This window comes from Rhinoderma darwinii, chromosome 9 (genome assembly GCF_050947455.1).
Source record: "Rhinoderma darwinii isolate aRhiDar2 chromosome 9, aRhiDar2.hap1, whole genome shotgun sequence".
Classification (NCBI taxonomy): domain Eukaryota; kingdom Metazoa; phylum Chordata; class Amphibia; order Anura; family Rhinodermatidae; genus Rhinoderma; species Rhinoderma darwinii.
In genome coordinates this window covers 22,856,837-22,881,494 of record NC_134695.1, presented here as the reverse complement: position 1 = coordinate 22,881,494, position 24,658 = coordinate 22,856,837, and the positions used below count along the sequence as shown (strand labels likewise).

Here is a 24,658-nt window from a genome sequence, read left to right as displayed (position 1 = left end):
GTACTCTAAAGAACTACAGGCTTCTGTGTCATTTCCGGTATGCTATTCATTGGCGGGAGCGTGCTCCGTGAGGCAGATGTGATGTTTGTGAGTAGTAGTGTGCGTCTTTCCCAGATATGACAGACGGCCACCCTACACCTTTTACCCGGCTCGAGCTGGGTGGGCTGCGCTCTCCTGCCCGGGAGCCTTTACACCTCTTGCCGTGTCAAATACAGAGTCAAGGGACTGCCAAAGTCGGCGAATATTTTAGCCCTGCAGTGAGAGAGGAGCCTGGAGGTGAGTTCTTTACCGCTGTTTTTCAATATCCCTTCTGGGTGTGCGGTTTTATGCTTTAGATTTTATGTTGTTCTAGGACAGTGGGCGTGTGGTGATGTAGAGCGCATGAGCAACAGTGTTTTACGGTGAAATGTCCTAGTTACACAGAGACATTATAAAGACTGTTGTGCCGCCCGGTAATATTCATTATAAAGACTGTTGTGCCGCCCGGTAATATGCATTATAAAGACTGTTGTGCCGCCAGGTAATGTGCGTTATAAAGACTGTTGTGCCGCCCGGTAATGTGCGTTATAAAGACTGTTGTGCCGCCCGGTAATGTGCGTTATAAAGACTGTTGTGCCGCCCGGTAATGTGCGTTATAAAGACTGTTGTGCCGCCCGGTAATGTGCGTTATAAAGACTGTTGTGCCGCCCGGTAATATTCGTTATAAAGACTGTTGTGCCGCCCGGTAATGTGCGTTATAAAGACTGTTGTGCCGCCCGGTAATGTGCGTTATAAAGACTGTTGTGCCGCCCGGTAATGTGCGTTATAAAGACTGTTGTGCCGCCCGGTAATGTGCGTTATAAAGACTGTTGTGCCGCCCGGTAATGTGCGTTATAAAGACTGTTGTGCCGCCCGGTAATATGCGTTATAAAGACTGTTGTGCCGCCCGGTAATATGCATTATAAAGACTGTTGTGCCGCCCGGTAATAAGCATTATAAAGACTGTTGTGCCGCCCGGTAATGTGCGTTATAAAGACTGTTGTGCCGCCCGGTAATGTGCGTTATAAAGACTGTTGTGCCGCCCGGTAATGTGCGTTATAAAGACTGTTGTGCCGACAGGTAATGTGCGTTATAAAGACTGTTGTGCCGACAGGTAATGTGCGTTATAAAGACTGTTGTGCCGCCCGGTAATATTCATTATAAAGACTGTTGTGCCGCCCGGTAATATTCATTATAAAGACTGTTGTGCCGCCCGGTAATATGCATTATAAAGACTGTTGTGCCGCCCGGTAATAAGCATTATAAAGACTGTTGTGCCGCCCGGTAATGTGCGTTATAAAGACTGTTGTGCCGCCCGGTAATGTGCGTTATAAAGACTGTTGTGCCGCCCGGTAATGTGCGTTATAAAGACTGTTGTGCCGACAGGTAATGTGCGTTATAAAGACTGTTGTGCCGCCCGGTAATATGCTTGGGTTTATGTCTCTATTCACGTTAGTGGAAGCGTAAAACAAATGACCTTCCATTTCTCTGTCGACTTCGTCTTAATAATGGCCTTTTAATGCGTGAAAAGAAAGGAACGTCCCCGTCCGCCATAGGCCATCAATTTGTATTGACTGGAAAACCAATTCGTTTTCCTCCCGGCCTTCCAAAAGCCATAACCTCTTTCTTTTTTTGTCGACATAGCCATATGAGGTCTTGTTTTTTGCAGGACAAGTTGTAGTCTTTCATGGCACCATTGATTGTAATGTACTGGGAATCTGAAATAAAATTAGTTGTGGGGTGAAATGGGGAAAAAAAAAACAGAGCTTACGCCATGTTTTTTTTTGGGTTGGGGATTGTTTTTAAGGCGTCCAGGCTGTAAAAACTACCTGTGCACCTTATTCTACAGGTTGATATGATTATGGCGATACCACCATATATAACACCAATTTGCGTTATATATATATATATATATATATTTCTTTTTACGGCGCTCACTGAGCATCTTAAACAACACTATATTGTTATCAGACTTTTATGGACGTGGCGATACCAGTTATGTCAATTTTTAGTGTTTTTGTTTTTTTTAAACATTGATTTTGTGTAAAGGGTTTTTTTTTGTTTTTTTTTTCTTTACTTTGTAATACTTCTTAATTTTTTATTTTTTTGGAACATAAAAAAACCCATAAACCTTTAACTTTTTTTTTTTTTTACTTTTTTTGTTTTTTTTATTAGTCAAAACGAATGTATTGCAGTATATCGTGATACTGGCAGCCTCCGTTGAAGGTACTTCACAGGAGTACAAAGATGGCGGACCTGGGGGCCTTTATTAGACCCTTCCATGACCACAATCGTCAGTGGCCTATTGTGTCGTGAGGGGGCGTCCTCCTGATTCTAACAATTTTTAAATGCTGCGGTCACGATTGACCATGGCATTTCAGGTGTTAAACAGGCAGAATCTGATCTTTGATTCCTCCCGTTGGAGTGAGGTGTCGGCTGTATTACACCGCCGTCACTTGCTGAGTATGGAGCGCGCTCCATACTTCCCCTTAGTGACATCACCGTAATAGTACGTCGGATGTCGCCAACGGGGGTTAAATCGATTACCAATTGTGTGTGGAATACATACTTATAGGCTTGACTTCACATGGTACATCCCGTCTCACAACACGGTAAACATCTCAGTGTAGCTGGTCTTCACTACGGTGCTAGTAGTATTGCTCCAGCAGCTATCAAGCTGCCATTATTATTTCCATGCATAAGCTGCAGAAACAGCCCTATTCAGATGAATGAGACAGATACAGAAATGTATGCAACATGTGCCGCATGTGAACACGCCAATAGTCTAACATGCCTAATGGCCGTGTGTAAGTGTCTGAGCAGAGCAGTAAAAGCCTAAATAAGGATTGTAATAAATGTATGTGGCTTGGAGATGAGAGGTCAGAAAACTGATGTGTAGTCTTGAACTTTACTATTTCTAACTAGGAAAAGAAGTGTCCTTCAGAGGCAGGATGCTCAGAGGGCAGGAAGTCTCTTTACCAGCTGGTTTTATGGGCATCGTCTTGAAGGAAAATCCGAAACCGTGCTCTGAGGAAGAGGTAAGATTCAACCAATTTATGTATAGAGAGCACGTCATTACTATTCACGCATGCATTTCAGATAACTTTGCAGTGTGAACTCTAATTCTGTTAATCTGTAATGTCCACTGTTTCCTCTCCAGGATCGCTGTTTAAATGTCAGATCCACCTTTCAATCATTCACACAGTGGAACTTGGAGATTGCCCCGTCTGCAGATGATGTGTTAGTAATGTCACTGGCATGGCCGAAAATCGCTTCTGCGGTAAGAACACCTTCTTCTAGTAGTCTCCAAAAACATTGGGGGAATTTATTAATGTATTTTTCACCAGTTTTGTGGATTAAAAAAGATGCAAATCCCTGTGAAAAAGTGGATGGGATTAACTGGAGGAAAGGAACAAGCACATTTCCTACAGGTTTAGCATTTTTTTAAAGACAGAAAAAGGTGCAAATTTTAGCCAGCTCAAAGCAAGAATAGATTACATTTTCTGTCTTTTAGAACTGCCTGTGATGCACCAAATTTATTAAGACGTGTGCCTTTTAATAAATTTGGCTCATTTCAGTTCGACACGCTTTAGTATAAGACTGGTGTATGAAGCGCTAGTCTTAATAAATCTCCATTAACTTTACCATATGTCGCTCGTAGGGTACTATTGTAAGAAAAACGTATATGAAATGGTGTAGTCTACTACACTGTTCAAACAGTAAATCAAAACCAAAAAAAGTGTGCCTGTATTCTTATCCTAAATGAAGTCAATATGGATAGGTCGTCAGTATGAAAAACTCCTTTAACCTCTTCCCGTTGCTGCTACTTCTGACCTTCCTGACGGAGCCTTATTTTTCAAATCTGACGTGTCCCTTTATGTGGTAATAACTTCGGAATGCTTCTACCTATCCAAGTGATTCGGAGATTGTTTTCTCGTGACAAATTGTTCTTTAAGATTTGGACGATACTTTCAGTATTTGTGAAAAACACCAAAATTAGCAAAAAATTGCAAAATTTAGCATTTTTCCAAATTTTAAATGTATCTGCTTGTAAAAAAGATAGTAATACCACATAAAATAGTTGCTAATTAACATTTCCCACATGTGTCTACTTTGTTGGCATCGTTTTTTGAATATCCTTTTATTTTTCTAGGACGTTACAAGGCTTAGAACTTTAGCAGAAATTTCTCACATTTCAAGAAAATTTAAAAAGGCTATTTTTACAGGGACCAGTTCAGTTGTGAAGTGGCTTTAAAGCGGCCCATACAATACGAACCCCCATAAATCACCACATTTTAAAAACTGCACCCCTCAAAGTATTCAAAACAGCATTTAGAAAGTTTCTTAACCCTTCATGCGTTTCACAACTATTAAAGCAAAGTGGAAGCAGAGGGGAAGTTTACAAATTTCATTTTTTTTGCCGAAATTCACATTTAATCCATTCTTTTCTGTAACACAGACGGTTTTACCAGAGAAACGCAACTCAATATTTATTGCCCAGATTCTGCAGTTTTTAGAAATATCCCACATGTGGCCCTAGTGTGCAAATTGACTAAAACACAGACCTCCGAGGCATAGGAGAACCTAGAGGATTTTGGGGACTCCTCTTTATTACAATATAAATATATTGTAATAAGAACTCCCCAAAATACACTAGGCACCATGTCAGGTTTGAAGAGGTCTTGTGATGCCAAAACAAAGGAGACACCCCATTTAGGAACTACACCCACAAGGAATTCATCTAGGGGTGTAGCGAGCATTTTGACACCACAGGTGTTTCCTAGATTTTATTAGAATTTGGACGTGAAAATGAAAAAAAAAAATGTTTCTACTAAGATGTCGTTTTAGCTAAAAAAAGCAAAAACAAATGTCCACAAGGAATAAAGAATAAATAGTCCCCCAACATTTGTAAAGCAACTTCTCTGGAGTATGGAAATACCTCATTTGTGGTCATAAACTGTTTGGGCACACGGCAGGGCTCAGAAGAGGAGCGCCAATTGGCTTTTAGAGTACAAATTTTGCTGTTTTTTTTTTTTTTTTGGGTCAATGTCGCTTTTGCAAAGCCCCTAAGGTACCAGTACTGGGGATGCACGATGCATCAAAACTTCGATACTGTTTCGATACTCTGCATCCCCAAACGTTTCGATACCGTTATTTCATGTATTTCGATACTTAGCTGTGCGTCCGCACAGCTCAGTATAGTAACACATGAATGTATGAGAGCGGGGCTGCGGCTGTGTAATACAGTCAGTGCCGCACTCCTGAGACCTGACATGTGCGGCGCCATCAGGATGATTTGATGCGGCCGGCGCTGCACTAATGAGCGGCGGCACTGAAGACAGAACATGGCGGAAGCACTTCAAAACACCCCCCTGTTCTGTACTCCGTGCCTGCGCCGCCGCTTATTATAGTGCAACACCGGCCGCATCTCCTCATGCTGACCGCGCACGCACTTGTTGTCAGGAGCGGGGCAATGGCTGCAGCTGCAGCCCCGCTCTATAACGGCGGAGATCAGAGAAACCTCTCATCTCCGCTGCTATTCCCCTGAATGTTGCAATCAAAGCTGACTGCAGCGTTCAAGAGGAAGTGAGAAGGGGGGATGCCCCTTGGATCGTGTCACAGGAATCCCTGTGACACGATTGAGGGACATACCATATATGGGCAGACAGCACCAGGGTCCATTGAAGGACCCCAGGGCTGTCCTACCATATTTATTGTTGTTAGGGCATACTTCGGTATGTCCTAACAACTGCCTGTGTACTATCCGTACACAGGCTAATGTACTGGCATATAGATATGTCAGTACATTAAAGTTTAAAAATAAATTAAAAACAAAGTAATGTTAAATAAAATAAAAAAATACATGTACACCTTTTTTACAATAAACATTAAAATAAGTCTCAATACATAAAATATTCACATATTAGGTATTGGCACGGGCGTAATAACCTGCACGATTTTTTTTGCATCATTTATGATGTGTACTCTGTAAAAAATAAAAAAAATTTTATAACTGCTTTCTATCACTTATTGTGAGGCACGAGGTGCGATGATGAATTTAACCTCCATGTTCCTCACATTAATAGTAATTAACCCCATCATGTACCTTACACATTAACCCATTATGACTGAGAAACCTGATGGGATTAATTACTATTAGTGTGAGGCACATGGAGGTTAAATTCATCATCACACCATGCGCCTCACATCAGAAAACGGAAGGACTTTTTTTTATTACTGTTGGCAAAGTATCGAATTGGTATCGAAATCGCAATACTAAACGAAGTATCGGTAAGTCAAAATTCTGGTATCAAATTCTGGTATCGTAACATCCCTAACCAGTACAGTGGAAACTACCCAAAAGTGACTGCTTTTACGAAACTACACCCCCTGAGGGATTAATCTAGGGGTGTAGTGAGCATTTTGACCCCCCACAGGTGTTTCATAGATTTTATTAGAATTGGGCAGTGAAAATAAAAAAATAAATTCCAATAATACGTAGCTTTAGCTCAAAATTTTTCATTTTCTCAACAAACAAAAGGAGAAAAAGCACCCCAACATGTCTAACATTCTAAAGAAATTTCTACCGAGTAGGGAATTCCCCTATATGTGGTCATAAACGGCTGTTTGGGCACACGGCAGGGCTCAGAAGGGAAGGAGCGCCATGTGGCTTTTGGAGTGCAGATTTTGCTGGATTGGCTTCTGGGTGCTACGTCGCATTTTCAAAGCCCCTGTGGGAACCAAACAGTGGAAACCCCTCAGAAGTGAGCCCATTTTGGGAACTATATCCCTTAAGGTATTCCCCTAGACATGTAGTAATTATGTTAACCCCGCAAGTGTTTTCAAGAAATTAGTGTGCACTCGATGTTGCAGAGTAAAAAGGGCACGTTTTCCATAGATATGCCAATATGTGGTGCCCAGCTTGTGCCACCATGAAAAGACAGCTCTCTAATGGTATGTTCACACGGCCTATTTCCGTCCGTTTTTGGGGCCGTAAACGGCCTGAAAAATTGCTTGAAAATCGGAAGCAGAATGCCTACAAACATCTGCCCAATGATTTTAATGGGAAATACGGCGTTCTGTTCCGACGGGGCGCTTTTTACGCGGCCGTGCATGTCACTTTTGGATCAGTTTTTCCTTGACTCAATAGAAAAACAGCTCTAAAAACGGGTGTAAAAAAACGCGAGTTGCTTAAACGCCTGAAAATCAGGAGCTGTTTTCCCTTAAACAGCTCCGTATTTTCAGAGTTTTTTTGTTAACCCCTTCCCGACATTTGCCGTATGGGTACGCCATGGAAAGCCATGACTTACCGCAAATTGCCGTACCCATACGCCAAATGTTTGGCACCGGCTCAGAAGCTGAGGTGGTGCCATTATCGCCGGATCTCAGCTGTATCTTACAGCTGACATCCGGCTGTAATGGCGGGGACCGAAATTCGCTTAGATCCCTGCCATTAACCTCATAAGTACATCGCTCAAACGCGAGTGCAGCACTTAAGGTGTTTGCAGCTCATCGGAACCCCAGCAATGAAATTCCCGGGGTTCCGGTGGCTGCAATGGCGACCGGAGGCCTAATACTGGCCTCCCGGTCTGCCTAGCACCGAAGCCGGTCACAGCTGACATCCACTTGTAACGGCAGGAACCGGAGCTAGCTCCAATCCCTGCCATTAACCCCTTTGATGCAGCAATCGAAAGCGATAGCTGCATCTTAGCGGTTTCTAGCAGATCGCCAGCCCTGACAGGCAATCAGGACTGGCTACTGCTGCTATGGCAACAGGAGACACAATGGCCTCCTGCTCTGCCATTACGGAAGTCGATTAGGCCCCGCCGGGAGGCAAAGCCTAATCGGCTTGCTGTCAGTGAATAACTGACAGATCTAATACATTTCACTATGTAGGTAGTGCAATGTATTAGAAAAAGACATCAGACAGTTGGACCTTCAAGTCCCCTAGTGGGACTTGAAAAAAAAGTATAAAAAAAGTGAAAAAAATAAAAGTTTTAAGTAATAAAAGAAAACACAATCTCCCTTTTTCTCTTATCAAGTCCTTTATTATTGGAAAAAAAATAATAAACCATACGTATTTGGTATCGCCGCGACCGTAACAACCTGAGGTATCAAAATATTATATTTATTGCATGCGGTGAACAGCGTAAAAAAAACCCGTAAAAAACTATACCAGAGTTTGGTTTTTTTGGTCACTTTGCCCTACAAATATTGGAATAAAAAGTGATCAAAAAGTCGCACATATCCAAAAATGGTACCTATAAAAACTATAGTTCGTCTCGCAAAAAACAAGCCCTAATACAGCTTCGTTGACAAAATTAAAAAGTTATGGTTCTCACAACTTGGCGACAGAAAAAATATACTCTTTTTACAAAAGTAGTTTTATTGTGCAAAAAGTTGTAAAACATAAAAAACAAAGTGCTATAAATTAGGTATTGCCGGAATCGTACTGACCCGCAGAATAAAGTTAACATGTAATTTATAACGCGTGGTGAACGCTGTATATATATATATAAAAATAAAAAAAACTATGCCAGAATTGCGGTTTTTTGTTAACCTGGCCTCCCAAAAAATAGGATAAAAGGTGAACAAAAAGTCGCATGTCCCCAAAAATGGTACGAATAATAACTACAGCTCGCAAAAAAAAAAGCCCTCATACGTCTATGAAAAAATAAAATTAGTTATGGCTCCAATAAGTCAGGAAATAAAAAATATGCAGTTGTGCCGACCCGAAGGGAACATTTCTTCTGTTTCAAGAGGCGATTTTATCAAGGACCTAAAATTAGGGAACCAGGAAGGGGAGAGCCCAAACATATCCACTGGAAGTGACGGTGCCCGTATTATACCAGGACAACACTTCCTAGCAAAATTCCCCAAACTGCAAAGATGCGGAGTGTGGACCAAAAGGGACATAAGAAAGGACGCCATATATTAGTGCGACACCGGCCTGTGCAGAAAGGATTACTTCACAGCGTAACACACATCTATGGATCATTTTATTGTTTTTTTTACCCCATTATCATACCTCCTGACTATGCCCCTGATGTACTCTGCCCAGCTTACATATGCCCCACACTATAAACGGAAATACCAGCAATACTCAAACAAATCTACTACCAAGCAATATGCGCTCTCCAAAAGCCAAATGGCGTTCCCTCCCATCTGAACCCTACAGCGGCCCAAACAGCAGTTTCCTTCCACATATATGGCATCGACATACTCTGGAGAACCCTTTTAACAATTTTTGTGATGGGTGTCTCCAGTGGCATAAGCTGAGCATGCTATATTTGCCACTGAAATGGCATATCTAGGGAAAAATATAAAATTTTAATTTGCACCATCCGCAGCGCATTCATTTATAGAAAAGACCTGTGGGGTGAAATGCTCACTACACCCCTTAATAAATGCCTTGAGGGGTGCAGTTTCCAAATGGGGTCACTTCTCAGGGGTTTCTTTTTATTATTTCACATCTGAGCCTCTGCAATTGTGAACCAATACTTTGTAAATTGCCAAATTAGGCCTCAATTTCGCATGGTACACTTTCATTCCTGAGCCCTGCAAAATGTAGGGTGTTCTAAAACTGGGAAACACTGCATAATAATTAGAGAGCTGTCTTGTTATGGTGAAACATGCTGGGCGCCACATATTGGCATATCTATGGAAAAAATCCCATTTTCACTCTGCAACATCGAGTGCACACGAATATCTACAAAACACCTGCAGGGTTAACATGCTTACTACACCCCTAGGTAAATGCATTGAGGGGTGTAGTTTCCAAAATGGGGTCACTTCTGGGGGGTTTCCACTGTTTTGGTCCCACAGGCACCCAGAAACCAATCCAGCAAATTCTGCACTCCAAATGGCGCTCCTTCCATTCTGAGCCCTGCCGTGTGCCCAAACAGCAGTTTATGACCACATATGGGGTATTGCCGTACTGGGGAGAAATTGCTTTACAAATGTTGAGTTCTTTTTTTCCTTTATTTGTTGAGAAAATGAAAAATTTTTCGCTAAAGCTACGTCTTATTGAAGAAAAAGCATTGTTTTTATTTTCACTGCCCAATTCTAATAAATTCTATGAAACATCTATGGGGTCAAAACGCTCACTACACCCCTAGATAATTTCCTCAATGGGTGTAGTTTCCAAAATGGGGTCACTGTTTTGTCCCCTCAGGGGCTTTGTAAATGTGACATGGCCTCCGCAAAACATTCCTGCTAAATGTGAACTCCAAAAGCCAAATGGCGCTCCATCCCTTCGAATCCCTGCCGTGTATCCAAACTGCCGTTTATGACCACATGTGGGGTATTGTTTTACTCGGGAGAAATTGCTTTAACAAATTTTGCAGTTCTTTTTCTCCTTCAGTCCTTGTAGAAATGAGAAAAAATTATCTAAACCTACATTTTCTTTGAAAAAATTTAGATTTTAATATTATTGGCCTACTTCCAATAATTTCTGTAAAAAACATGTGCTCACTATACCCCTAGATAATTTCCTTGAGGTGTGTAGTTTCCCAAATGGGGTCACTTTTGGGGGATTTCCACTGTTTTTGCACCGCAAGAGCCCTTCAAACCTGACCTGGTGCCTAAAATATATTGTAATAAAAATAAGGCCCCAAAATCCACTAGGTGCTCCTTTGCTTCTGAGGCCGGTGCTTCAGTCCAGTAACACGCTAGGGCCACATGTGGGATATTTCCTAAAACTGCAGAACCTGGGCAATAAATATTGAGTTGCATTTCTCTGGTAAAACTTTCTGTGTTATAAAGAAAATTGGATTAAAATTAATTTTGGCAAAAAAATTAGAAATTTGTCAATTTCACCTTTACTTTGCTTTAAAGAGGCTCTGTCACCACATTATAAGTGCCCTGTCTCCTACATAAGGAGATGGGCGCTGTAATGTAGGTGACAGTAATGCTTTTTATTTAAAAAAACGATCTTTTTTCACAACGTTAGGAGCGATTTTGGTTTATGCTAATGAGCTTTCTTAATGCCCAAGTGGGCGTACTTTTACTTTCGACCAAGTGGGCGTTGTACAGAGGAGTGCATGACGCTGACCAATCGGCATCATGCACTCCTCTCCATTCATTTACACTGCACTAGCGATATAGTTATATCACTATGTGCAGCTACATACACAAGCCCTAACATTACTACAGTGTCCTGATAATGAATACACATGACCATCCAGCCTGGACGTCATGTGTACTCAGAATCCTGACACTTCCGGCAAGTGAAACCAAATCTCGTTTAGCTCCGTAATCTCGCGAGATTTGGTTTCACTTGCCGGAATCTCACAAAAAAGATTCAGAAGTGTCAGGATTCTGAGTACACATGACGTCCAGGCTGGATGGTCATGTGTATTCATTATCAGGACACTGTAGTAATGTTAGGGCTTGTGTATGTAGCTGCACATAGTGATATAACTATATCGCTAGTGCAGTGTAAATGAATGGAGAGGAGTGCATGATGCCGATTGGTCAGCGTCATGCACTCCTCTGTACAACGCCCACTTGGTCGAAAGTAAAAGTACGCCCACTTGGGCATTAAGAAAGCTCATTAGCATAAACCAAAATCGCTCCTAACGTTGTGAAAAAAGATTGTTTTTTTAAATAAAAAGCATTACTGTCACCTACATTACAGTGCCCATCTCCTTATGTAGGAGATAGGGCACTTATAATGTGGTGACAGAGCCTCTTTAATTCCTGTGAAAAGTCTAAAGGGTTAAGAATTTTTCTAAATGCTGTTTTCAATACTTTGAGGGGTGAAGTTTTTAAAATGGGGTGACTTTTTTTGGCCCTCAAAGCCACTTCACATCTGAACTGGCCCCTGTAAAAATAGCCTTTTGAAATTTTCTTGAAAATGTGCGAAATTGTTGCTAAAGTTCAAAGCCTTGTAATGTCCTATAGAAATAAAAGGATGTTCAAAAAACGATGCCAATCTAAAGTAGACATATGGGGGATGTTAGTTAGCAACAATTTTGTGTGGTATAACTGCCTATCTTACAAGCAGATACATTTAAGTTGAGAAAAATGCTAATTTTTGCAATTTTTTGCTACATTTTGCTGTTTTCACAATTAAATACTGAACATATCGAGCAAATTTTGCCAGTAACATAAAGTCCAATGTGTCACGGGAAAGCAATCTCAGAATCGCTTGGATAGGTAAAAGCATTCCGACGTTATTACCACATAAAGTGAAACCTGTCAGATTTGAAAAATGAGGCTCTGTCAGGAAGGTCAAAAGTGGCTAAAGGGGGAAGGGGTTAAACATGTAAACATACCCTTATGCTGTGTTTCCCAGTTGTAGAAACACCCTACATGTGACCCTAATCTTTTGCCTGGACATTCGACAGGGCTCAGGAGTGAAAGAGTACCATGTGAAATTGAGAAATAGTTTTTCCCTTCTTGTTACAAGAGCAGTAAATGAAGTTGTTCAATCTCCCCGTGTTGATGCAGCATGCAAATAATGGAAGTTATTATATATAAAATCCCTTAGTTCGGTTCACAGGGTATGTAAGATGCTCCAAAATATAAAATACTGATTTATAAAAACAGGAAAGCATTTCCTTAATCACCCAAGAGCTGATATAAATTCCTCTGGTGTAATTAACCCCCCTACCCGTTCCGTAGTACAGAGGGGTCAATTCCAATTCTCAGTAAGGGGACTGGGAAACCTTGTCCGTGTTTAACTATATTTCCAGTACATCCCTCATGACAGCACCACAGGAGGAGGTTGCCCTATTGATCTCTATAGGGACAGGAAGACAGAGAGGTTAAAAGGCCCCTCCCACTTGCCAGTGTTCTTCCTGTCCCTACAGGGTCAGGAGCAGAGAGACGTTGCTCCTGTGGTGCTGCAGGAGAAATCTCAGGCAGGGGGCAAGATCGGGGAGTCCGTGCACTCCCCCTTCTATTCCCCCTAAAGCCTAACGAGAGGTCCCTTAGCTCCCAACCTGAAACACCTACCTTAGGAATCCTAGGCAGGCTTCCGGTAGTGTGTGGGGCGGTTCGGGATTCCCAAGCAGGCTTCGGCCTGGCCGCGTGACCAGGCGGGGACCGGCAGCTCCACAGGGTTGGAAGCACCGGCAAAAGCATCCTCGCTGCGCCGCATAGCAGGCCTCAGTCGCCGGCTGTGACGCGGCCGCACCTCAACGAATAGCCGCGACCGGAAATGACGTCGGGCTACTTCCGGTCCATGGCCATCTTGGAAGGCGGGAAATTCAAGACGCCCGCATTTAAAGGCACACGCACAGGTATGTAGTTAGAGCTGATACCTCTAACTTGGATTTATATCTTGTGTATTGCATATTACATTGGCTATTACCTGTTGCGGAATGGAACTTCCTCGTTTTGACGGAATTCCGGATATGTCCCAGGGTCACGTGAGTCTCACCCTTGGGGAAGGGTTATGACTCCTTATGTAAGTACACCATACTTTACCTGCCTTCTGTTTTCTCTAGGATAAAGATTCCTCTCAGAGAACTGTTAAAAAAAAAAAAAAGGTTAAAAAATGTGCGACTTGTGCGAAAAAATTTCCAGAGTCACATAGGAAACAATTGTGTCACAATTGTATTGCAAAAGTACTAAAAGAGGAACAACCGACATTTACTTAGGGCTATGATTCGTGAAGAAGTGAGTCAGTCAGTAGCCTCCCTCGCCCCTCCTCAAGAAACTCCCTCACACGGATTGAAGTGGATCAAAAATATTGTCCTCCATCTCAGGGGTCTGACTCGGAGCAGGAGTGTTATTACCTATCGGAGGGTGAGTTAGAAGGAGAGGAACTCTTGCCTTCAACTTCATCCACTCAAGAGAAAAAAAAATTTCTTCTCTTCTGAGATGTCTAATACCTTAATCCAGGCAATACGGGAAACCATGGATATTCCCGAAGAAGACCAACCACATACCATCCAGGATGAGATGTTTGGGGGTCTAACGGAAAAGAAAACACAGATTTTTCCGGTAAACGAAAATCTCAAGAGAATTGTAACAACTGAATGGGAGGATTCGGAATAGAGTCTCTCCATTTCAAGAGAATTTGAAAACAGACTTCTCTTTGATCCAGAAGACACTAAACCTTGGGATGAGATCCCAAAAGTAGATGTCCCAGTAGCCAGGGTTGCTAAAAAAAAAAACGCAATCCCATTTGAAGATTCCTCTCAGTTGAAGGTCGCCATGGACCGAAAGGCAGACGGGCTACTGAAAAGAGCTTGGGAATCTTCCTCCGCTTTGATCTCTACGAATATTGCGGCCACATCGGTAGCAAGAGCAATGTTTATATGGTTAAACCAGCTGGAGACCCATTTGATGATGAAGACATCACGACCAGATCTATTAGAATCTCTACCCTTACTAAAGATGGCAACCGAATTCTTGGTAGACGCTTCAGCGGAATTCATTCGATTTGCTGCGAGGAATGGGGCTCTCTCAAATGCTGTTAGAAGAGCATTATGGCTCAAGATGTGGTCAGGAGATACGAAGTCCAAGAACAAGTTGTGTTCTATCCTGTCTACAGGTTCTCTGATGTTCGGTCCTCTCCAGGATAACATGCTGGAGAATGCAGCAGATAGGAAAAAGGGGTTTCCAGAAGAGAAACCAAAAAACCCCCTCAGTTTCGGAGGTTTCACCAACAGAGGGAGCCAACCTTACAGAACTACAGCGGGAAAGGGAAGTCCGGTCGCTGGAGTTACCCCAAAGGAAGAAGTGGTTGAGGATATCTCCTAAAACCCAATAACTAATTTCAGCCCTCAAAGCAATTACGCCAAGAGTGTGGGGGGGAAGACTCCTACAATTTTATTCCAAATGGACCGGAATAATCCAGAACCCCTGGGTTCTAAAGATTATAGAGGAAGGGTACAAAATAGAATTCTCCTTCATTCCTCCAGAGAAATTTCTAATAACCCAGTACCAAGCAAAAGACCTTCATCAGATCCTTATCCGGGATGTCCAGAAACTACTCAAATTGAGAGCAATTACTCCAGTTCCCCACAACGAAAAATTCAAGGGCCACTATTCAAAGATCTTCTTAGTCAAGAAACCAAACGGTTCTTACAGGACAATAATCAACCTGAAGATCCTGAACAAATGGGTAAATATAGAAAATTCAAGATGGAGTCTATCAGATCGACTATTTCTCTAATAAAGGAAGAGGCATCAATGTGTACGATCGATTTTAAAGGATGCGTATTATCACGTTCCTATCCACCCCACTTACCAGAGATTCCTCAGATTCGGGATTCAGAACGGTCCTTCCATTCTCCACTTCCAGTTTGTCTGCCTCCCTTTCGGCATTTCCTCCGCCCCCAGAATTTTTACAAAAATTATGGCAGAGATTATGGCATTCGTAAGAAGTCAGGGCATAGTAATTATCCCATATCTAGATGACGTCCTGTTGACAGCAGATACTCCGTCTATCTTAAACAGTCATCGGTCACAGGTTCTTTCCCTACTACAGGAATTGGGATGGATAATGAACTTCAAAAAGTCAAGTCTTCCTCCCCAAAAACAGAAGGTCGTCTTAGGAGTGCTACTAGACTTCTCCCTTCAACATTCCTTCCTCCCAAGAGAGAAACAAATACTTCTACTGACAGAAGTGAGGACATTTTGGGGGAAAAGCGCCTGTTCCATAAGGGAAGGAATGCGGATTTTGGGAATGACGTCTTGCATCCAATCTATTCCATGGAGTCAATTTCACTCCAGACCCTTACAGAAACTGATCCTGTCCCAGTGGGATCGAAAACAGGACTCCTTGAATTCAAATTTCCGAGACCGTGAAGTCATCTCTCCATTGGTGGCTCTGCACAAACATGAGCATTTTCTCCCAAAAATGTTCTAAAATTACACCCCCCGACAAACAGATTTCAGTTGATGAATCCCTGGGCACTTCAAGGGCATGCTGAAGTTTTGCAATTTTTGCCCAATAAGCGTGCCAGGTACGGGATAAAGGTCTACAAGCTGTGTGAGTCTGAGACCGCATACACACATGCTTTCCGGATCTATGAGGGGAAGAACAGGACAATATAGCCACCAGACTGCACCCTGCATAACAACCAGTGGGAAGATACTGTGGAAACTCCTGCACCCACTGTTAGATCAGGGGTACAACTTGTACTTGGACAACTGGTACACAAGTGTACCCGGGTTCAAATGTCTAAAAGACAAAATAACAGTGGTGTGTGTGATGGTCCGAAAAAAAACTGTGGCATCTTCCAAAGACCCTCATCGATCTGCAAGTTGTCCTTCCTGCAAATTGGTGAAAACAGGGCATTGCTGCAGGATGGGATCCTGTGTCTGAAATACTGGGATAAAAAAAGATGTATGCATGCTGACATCTTGTTCGTCATGCCAGCTGCACCCCCTGTCCCCACACCTGGATTCACAACATCCACGATGAGGCCTTTATGCATTCAAGACCTATAATAAATTCATTAGGGGGGGGGGGGCTTGACCTGTAACCAGGTGTTTAAACCGTATAGAGACATGTGAAAAAGCTTAATTTTGTACAAAAAGTTGGCAGTGTATCTCATACAAACTGCACTGAACAATTCATCTTTAATTTTCCGTAAAGATGGCCACCCGGGTACCGACTTGGAGTACCAAGAAAAAAAATTATTACATTTCTTCTGCTTGTAGATGAGGTGGAGAAAACTTCTGCTGCTTCAAGTAGTTCTTGCCGTATCGTTCAACGACAGCACTTTCCAAGTGAAGTGCCTGCAACACCAAAAAAACGCAGGGCACAAAAAAGGTGCAGTCTCTGTGCAAAAAGGGGTATTCATAAGGATATTGTATCAGTGCGACACCTGTCCATCAAAACCCAGACTCGGTATGGAGAACTGCTTCTGCATCTTCCACACCTCACTGGATTAAAAAATGTATACTTTTGAAACCTCCCTCTCTATCATTCTGGTCTTTTACCCATTTTTACAATTGGACACTCTAAAAAAAAAAAAACAAAAAAAAAAACTAAAAACCCTCATTATACCCCTAAATTAATACCTAATACTATAACAAATATGTATGATATGCACAATTTTATTACGCCTATGCTTGTGGCTAAAAATCATCCAAGTAAAAATAAGGCCTCGAAATCCTTGTGGTGCTTTTTTGCTTCCAGGGACTATTTGTCCAGACAACATATTTAGATCACTTTGGGGGTATTTCTCAACTCAGAAGAAATACCCCAATAAATATTGAGGTGCTTTCCTTCACTTACATGCTGTGTCTGAAAATCTGCCCAACAAAATGACGCCGCATTTGTGAAAAATTGAACCTTTTATTTTTCATGCCAGATTTCCACTAAATTCAGCAAAAAAAACAATGATGGGGTCGTAAGTCATCACACCCCTAAATAAATTCTTTGAGGGGTGCCGTTTGCAAAATGGGGTCACGTCACTATATTGGTACCTCAGGAGCTCTGCAAACACGACATGACACCTGAAAACCATTCCAGCAAAATCTGTGCTCCAAATGGTGCTCCTTCTCTTATGAGCCCTGCTGTGGGTCCAAACAGCAGTTTATTACCACATATGGGGTATTGCCGTAATTGCCAGGAGATTTGGGTTGCTTTTTCTCCATTATTCATTGTAAAAATTCAATGTTCTTTCAGAAGAAAAGTAGATTTTTATCTTCACAGTTTATTAACTTGCCAGATACAACATAGCAGCAGGCCAGCATTACCAGGGTGGGAAGGCTTACGGTTTTTGGGCTTTCCCAGCCAAATGATAACAGCCTACGGCCACCCCAGTTAACCGACCATCACTCCAGATGGTCGGCTACTGGATCGTACCAGTCTCTTCTTGGTACCTCTGCTGGCGGTGGGTACCAGGGTAATAATGGGGGTTGGTGTTAGCCTTTTCACCTGCTAACACTAAGTCCCACCTTAGTAATGGATGCTGTCTATCAGACAGCGGCCATTACTACGGCAGTAGTAATAATTAAAAAAAAAAAAAAAAAAGAGGACCAACACATAAAAAATATTTTATTGAAATAAAACCCGCCACACAACCTTTAACTATTTTATTGAAAATAAAAACGCTGTGATCGAAGTAGTCCTCAAATCCGAATTAGTCCTCAAATCCGAATTAGTCCAACAACCGAAATGAAAAAACCCCAAAACCATTATCATACTTAAAGAGGCTCTGTCACCAGATTTTGCAACCCCTATCTGCTATTGCAGCAGATAGGCGCTGCAATGTAGATTACAGTAACGTTTTTATTTTTAAAAAACGAGCATTTTGGGCCAAGTTATGACCATTTTTGTATTTATGCAAATGAGGCTTGCTAAAGTCCAACTGGGCGTGTTTAAAGTAAAAGTCCAACTGGGCGTGTATTATGTGTGTTACATCTGGGCGTGTTTACTTCTTTTACTAGCTGGGCGTTCTGACGAGAAGTATCATCCACTTCTCTTCAGAACGCCCAGCTTCTGGCAGTGCAGACACAGCCGTGTTCTCGAGAGATCACGCTGTGACGTCACTCACTTCCTGCCCCAGGTCCTGCATCGTGTCGGACGAGCGAGGACACATCGGCACCAGAGGCTACAGTTGATTCTGTAGCAGCATCGGCTTTTGCAGGTAAGTCGATGTAGCTACTTACCTGCAAACGCTGATGCTGCTGCAGAATCAACTGTAGCCTCTGGTGCCGATGTGGCCGACACGATGCAGGACATGGGGCAGGAAGTGAGTGACATCACAGCGTGATCTCTCGAGAACACGCTGTGTGTCTGCACTGCCAGAAGCTGGGTGTTAACGAACAGAAGTGGATGATGCTGATTCGTCAGCATCATACACTCACATTCCTAACGCTCAGCTAGTGAAAGAAGTAAAAACGCCCCGATGTACGCACATAATACACGCCCAGTTGTACTTTTACTGTAAACACGCCCAGTTGTACTTTTGCAAGCCTCATTTGCATAAATACAAAAATGGTCATAACTTGGCCAAAAATGCTCGTTTAGGGGTTGCAAAATCTGGTGACAGAGCCTCTTTAACCCTCCTGGGTCCGTGACCGTTAACTAAGCAGTGACCTCTCTAAGCAGTCATTGGTTAATTTCCATCATGTGGTCCCAGGTTGCCTCCGTTCATAAAAGTACGACAATGAATTTAGGTAACAGTCCTTCACGTGATTTAAACTAAACAATGACCGCTTAGAGCTGTCACTGCATAGTTTACTGAGCCTTGTAAGTGGTGCAAGATCACACGTGACGTGCCAGAATTTTCGTGCATCTCTGGTGCATGCGCCACTATGAACCTAGTTCTGGACTCCTTTTGATACAATCGAGTCCCCACGATAGGATTTACTAGCGTCAGCCCAGGATCACCATTTACGTTTGTCGTTAATGCTGCAGGCCTGGTCTTTTCTGATCGGGCTTGATCCAGTGGAACGATGCCAGATAGCGTGATTACATTATCGAGCTGCCTGCATCACAAAAAAAGTGCAGAATGGCAAGGAAGTAAAGTGATGGATCCCCTGCCTCCCCTGCGCTTTCAATTGTATTCGCGTCCTAAGGACGCGGATACAATTGAAGCGACTCTCTGGTCCCAGGATATACAACCTGGTAAAATAATACATACTTTACCTGGTGCCCTCCAGTTGTGCCGTGGATCAGTGGCGGATTAAGAAGACCATGGGCCCTGGGCTGTTACCCAAACTTGGGCCCACCTTCTCCACCACCACCCTGCCGCGCCGTAACTATTGCTAACACTACCTAAACACTAGTACACAAAGTACGCACATTATGCGCACAGCGGGCACATTTTGCGCACAGCGGGCACATTTTGCGCACAGCGGGCACATTATGCGCACAGCGGGCACATTATGCGCACAGCGGGCACATTATGCGCACAGCGGGCACAGTACGCGCACAGTACCTGCACAGTACCTTACATGAATATGGACATTAAACACACATGCACTTACCTTTTATGTCTTCACTGCAGCTCTTCTCCTGCTCACAGCACAGAGCCTGCCGACAGTCTCCCCTCCCCCATGTCCCGACAGCTAGCAGCAGAGGAGAGATGTTTAGAGCAGGGAAGGGGGGCTGGAGGGGGAGCTTCTAAAGCAGCACAGACCACGGCTGCTAAGTAGAAGCGAAGCTCACCTCGCCTGACAGGTGCGGTCCTGGCACCGGGGCTCCCTCCGGTGCTAGCGACGCCACTGGGCATGATGACGCCCTAATGATGATCCGCCACTGCCGTGGATCTGCCGTTCCCCTTAGCGCTGTCCAGAAATGGCTGCAGAGCTACTTAAACTATGAGTCTAAGCAGGGCCGGCCTAGGTTGGATGGCTCCCAGTGCAGGACTTTTTTTTTTGTAATATTGCTGCCCCCCACAAACCAAAAATTAACCACATCTATACTGTACATACATAAAGGCATATATTTAGACATACTGGCAAATATATACACATACAGGCACATATCTTTATGCACATACTGGAACATATACAAATATATAGAGGCAAATACATAGACAAACAGGCACATGTATACACCACAGACACATGTACACATACAGACCCATATATATCCACGTATGCGCACATGTACGCAATCCTATCTGATTTTTGTTTTGCTGAATTTAGTGGAATTAGGCCGTGAAAAATATATATAAAAAAAAATTCCACTAAAACGTTGCATTTTTTTTTCATTTTCACAGAGGACAAAGAAGAAAAAGCTCCCCAACATTTGTAAAGCAATTTCTTTTGAGTACGGCAATACCCTACGTGTGGTCATAAACTGTTGTTTGGACACATGCCATGGCTCAGAAAGGCAGGAGCGCTATTCGGCATGCAGATTTTGCTGGATTCATGTTGGGAGTCATGTTTCAATTGCAAAACCCATGAGGTATCAGAGTGCAGTGGAAGCCCCCAAGAAGTGACCCCATTTTAAAAACTACACCCCTCAGTGCATTTATCAATTGCCTGGACATATGACAGGGTCTAAGAGTGAAAGAGCACCATGCGCATTTGAGGCCTATATTGGTGATTTTCACAGCATTGGCCCACAATTGCAGGGCTCTCAGGTCAAATAGTAAAAGAAACTCCTTAGTATTGACCCCTATTTTGGAAACTACACCCCTTAAAGTGGTTTTCCCATATGGGACATTTATGACATATCCACAGAATATGCCATAAATGTCAGATGCAAGTTCCACCTCTGGCACCCGCACCTATCTCTAGAACGGGGCCCCCTAAACCCTGTTGTAGATTTTTTGTGCGCACGCTGCCTCACGGAAGTACAGTAACAGCGTAACTCACTGAGCTACATTGTTTCTGGAAATCCCATAGTGAATGGCAGTTACGGAAGCAGTGTAGCACGCGACCTACATTGTTTCTGTAACTACTGTTCAGTTCTATGGGAGTTATGAAAACACCGTAGCTCAGCAAGTTACGCTGTTTCCGTAACTCCCGACCATGTAATCAGTAAGTGACCATGATGCAGCGTGAGCACAAAAAGACAGAACGGGCTTTAGGGGGCTCCGTTCTAGAGATTGGTGTGGGATCTGACATTTGACACATCCTGTGGATATGTCATAAATGTCCCTCATGAGACAGCTCCTTTAAGGCATTTTAAGGGGTGTAGTGAGGATTTTGACCCCACAGATGTTTTTTATTCCTTAGAAATTAATGTGCAGCGGATGGTGCAAAGTGAAAATTGGCATTTTTCCAGTACATCCCTCATGACCGCACCACGGGAGCAGCTGCCCACAGGAGGTTGCCCTATTGACCTCTATAGGGGCAGGAAGACACAGGTTAAAAGGCCCCTCCCACCACCTGCTTGCCAGTGTTCTTCCTGTCCCTACAGGGTCAGGAGCAGAGGGCAAGATCGGGGGGGGGGGTCTGTGTACTCTCCCTTCTATTCCCCCTATGTGCCTAGGCTAAATACCTCTCTAACGAGAGGTCCCTTAGCTTCCCAACCAAAGTACCTACCTTAGGAATCCTAGGCTGGATTCCGGTAGCATGCGGGTTCAGAATTCCGATGTCCAGGCTTCGGACGGGGGCTGCGAGATCCATACAGGGGCCGGGAGCTTCATAAGGTTGGTAGCGCCGTAAATATCCTCGTCAGAGGCCGCGTAGCCAGAAGTGACGACTCGCCGGCTATGACGCGGCCGCATCTCTGGCAGTAGCCACATCGCCGAAAATGACGCCGGGCTACTTCCAGTCCGCGGCCATCTTAGAAGGCGGGAAATTAAAAAATTAGATTTTAGTGCACAATATGTTGTGCCACTGTAGACAAATACCTCAAACTGTTGAGCGTGTTCTCCCGGGTGCGGTAATAACATATATGTGGACATAAACTGCTGTTTCGACACACTGTAGGGTTCAGAAGGGAGGGAGTGCCATTTGGCTTTTGGAGCACAGATTTTGCTTGGTAGTTTTGTTTGAGGTTTTACTGATATTTCAGTTTATAATGTGGGGTCATATGTACATCAGGGCATAAGTGGGTATAATAATGCAGTAAATAAATAATCCACAGATATGTGGCCAGTGTCGCACTGATAAATGATGCATGATTTTATCTCCCTTTTGGAACACACTCTGCACATTTTGTTTAGTCATAGTTAGAGCCAGAACTTTTATTTATTTTTTGCCAACAGAGCTGTGTGAAGGCTTCTTTTTTTGTGGGGCAATCTAGTTTTCATTGGTACCATTTTGGGGTACACAGAATTGTTTTTTTCACTTTTTATTCTATGTTTTGGGAGGACCAAAAGATTGCGATTTTGGCATTTTGTTTTTTTTTTTTTTCTTGCGGTGTTCATAGTGTGGGAAAAATTAACATTATAATTTTATAGTTTGGGTCGTTATGAACACTGTGATGCCAAATATTTGTACTTTTTTTTTAAACTGTTTAATTTCCTATAATAAGTCTTCTAGGAAAAAAGGCAGTTTTTGTTTTAACTTTTTTGTCCCACTAGGGGATTTGAAGGCCTGTACCTCTGATCTTTATTCTAATACATTGCACCACCCACGTTAGAGCTGTCAGTGATTCATTGGCAGTAGGTTTATTAGGCTCTGCCACCGGGGGCGTGGCCTAATGGACTTTAATACGTGGCAGACCAGGAGGCCGGTGTTGCGCCTCCGGTTGCCATAGCAACCACCGTAATTACGATAGTTTGCAAACCACTAAGATGCAGCGATCACTTTTGATCGTGGCATCTAAGGGGTTAATGGCAGGGATCGTAACTAGCTCCGTTCCCTGCCGTTACAGCAGGTTGTCTGTAACAAACAGCTGACACCCATGGCTGATGGCGCAGGCTCAACTTCTGAGCCCGCTACCAGCTTCTTTTTGTGACCGGAAGCCTTTTAGGCCCCACCTCACGACGGGGCTAACAGGCTTCCGTGCTTGGCAGCCATTGTTAGGCCTCCTGCTGACAAAGCAGCCGATCGGTACCGATCTGCTAATAAATTGGCTCCTGGCACTTTCTGCTGGGTAACCATTCTCCGATGCTGTGATTGGTCAATCACTACTGACTGACCAATCATAGCGATCGTGGGTGGCGCCACGCCGTGATTGGTCCCCCGCCGCATTATAGTGACTGTCTGTGACAACCGATATCACTGTTCTGTCACCGTGTCTTTTGACATGGTGACAGAACAAAACCATGACGTAACTGTACTACTTGGTGTCTTATGGCAGTGCAAACCGTGACGTACGGTTGCGTCAAGGTGCATTATGGGGTTAAAAGAGGGCTCTGGGAAATGTCCTCTGGACTGTAATTGAGCAGTATGTACATAATTTGTATAGAAGTGCAAAGAGAACAGTGATTTCAGTAATACTATTACAAAAAACATTTTTTTGTTCAGGTGGAGGTGAACAGTAGTAAGAAGCTGCCCATTTTTTAAAACGTTCCAGAGATGGCAGCGTTACAGAAAAGCCCTTTCTTTATTATGTTTGGTTTATAGAACTGACATCAGCCTGTATATATTTACTAATCTGATGTATTTTTATTTACAGATTCATGCACCAGTTGAATAGAAGCGGAATGTTCTGTTTGGTAGAAGAAAACCAGGTTATACTAAATTGTTAAAGCTCTACAGTATTACTTTTTACAAATGTCTGCATCACATTCTGTATGTAACACATTCTAAATGTGATGTGTTTTTGTCCACAATGTGATTTCAATAAGAATAAATAAAACTGGATATTTTGACGTATCTTTTCTGTACAGTAATATGTGGGGCTGCTACTTTTTGCATAATTTTCTTGCAGTTTCCAGTTTGGGAGTATGAGCACACAGCTCTGATGACTGTATTGTGCCCAGTCATGTACCTTTGTGTCCATCACATGCCCAGAACAGATTCTTATCCTCTGGAAGCAAACCATGAAGGTTCCTATTGAATGACAGCAAGCACAGATCTTCGAAGTGATACAGAAAGTATATTTACATCCATAAATAGGGCGTGTGAGCATACCATCAATGCCAGCGGAGGTTTGGATCTCTGCAGTTATTGAGTCAGCAGAGCGTTGGTGACTTTTATGCACTACGCACCTGCGCATTCGGCGACCCCGTTCTGTAACTTTACCTGTTGTACCACTTTGTGCCTAAGTTGATGTGGTCCTTAAACTTTCACTTTGTAATACTGCCATTCAAAGTTGTTCGTGGAATATCTAGAAGGGAAAACATTTCAGGAACTGACTTGCGTAGGTTGAAAA

The 24,658-nt window shown here is 43.1% G+C and overlaps 1 protein-coding gene across 1 annotated transcript; it reads left to right on the top strand.

Annotated features, from left to right (window-relative positions):
• Window positions 1-6: 6 nt before the first annotated feature.
• Window positions 7-24,155, top strand: RNASEH2C (ribonuclease H2 subunit C). The gene is made up of 4 exons (XM_075836883.1): window positions 7-276; window positions 2,944-3,056; window positions 3,179-3,298; window positions 23,960-24,155. The coding sequence occupies exons 1-4, from the start codon at window positions 117-119 to the stop codon at window positions 23,978-23,980; spliced, it is 414 nt and encodes a 137-aa protein (XP_075692998.1). The 5' UTR covers window positions 7-116; the 3' UTR covers window positions 23,981-24,155.
• The last annotated feature ends 503 nt before the right edge of the window (window positions 24,156-24,658 follow it).

Bases quoted from the DNA above. Each gene is read 5' to 3' on its own strand.
- RNASEH2C (XM_075836883.1), top strand. From the start codon at position 117: ATGACAGACGGCCACCCTACACCTTTTACCCGGCTCGAGCTGGGTGGG. The intron at 277-2,943 runs GTGAGTTCTTTA...ATTTCTAACTAG, and splicing joins AGTGAGAGAGGAGCCTGGAG to GAAAAGAAGTGTCCTTCAGA. The intron at 3,299-23,959 runs GTAAGAACACCT...TTTTATTTACAG, and splicing joins GGCCGAAAATCGCTTCTGCG to ATTCATGCACCAGTTGAATA.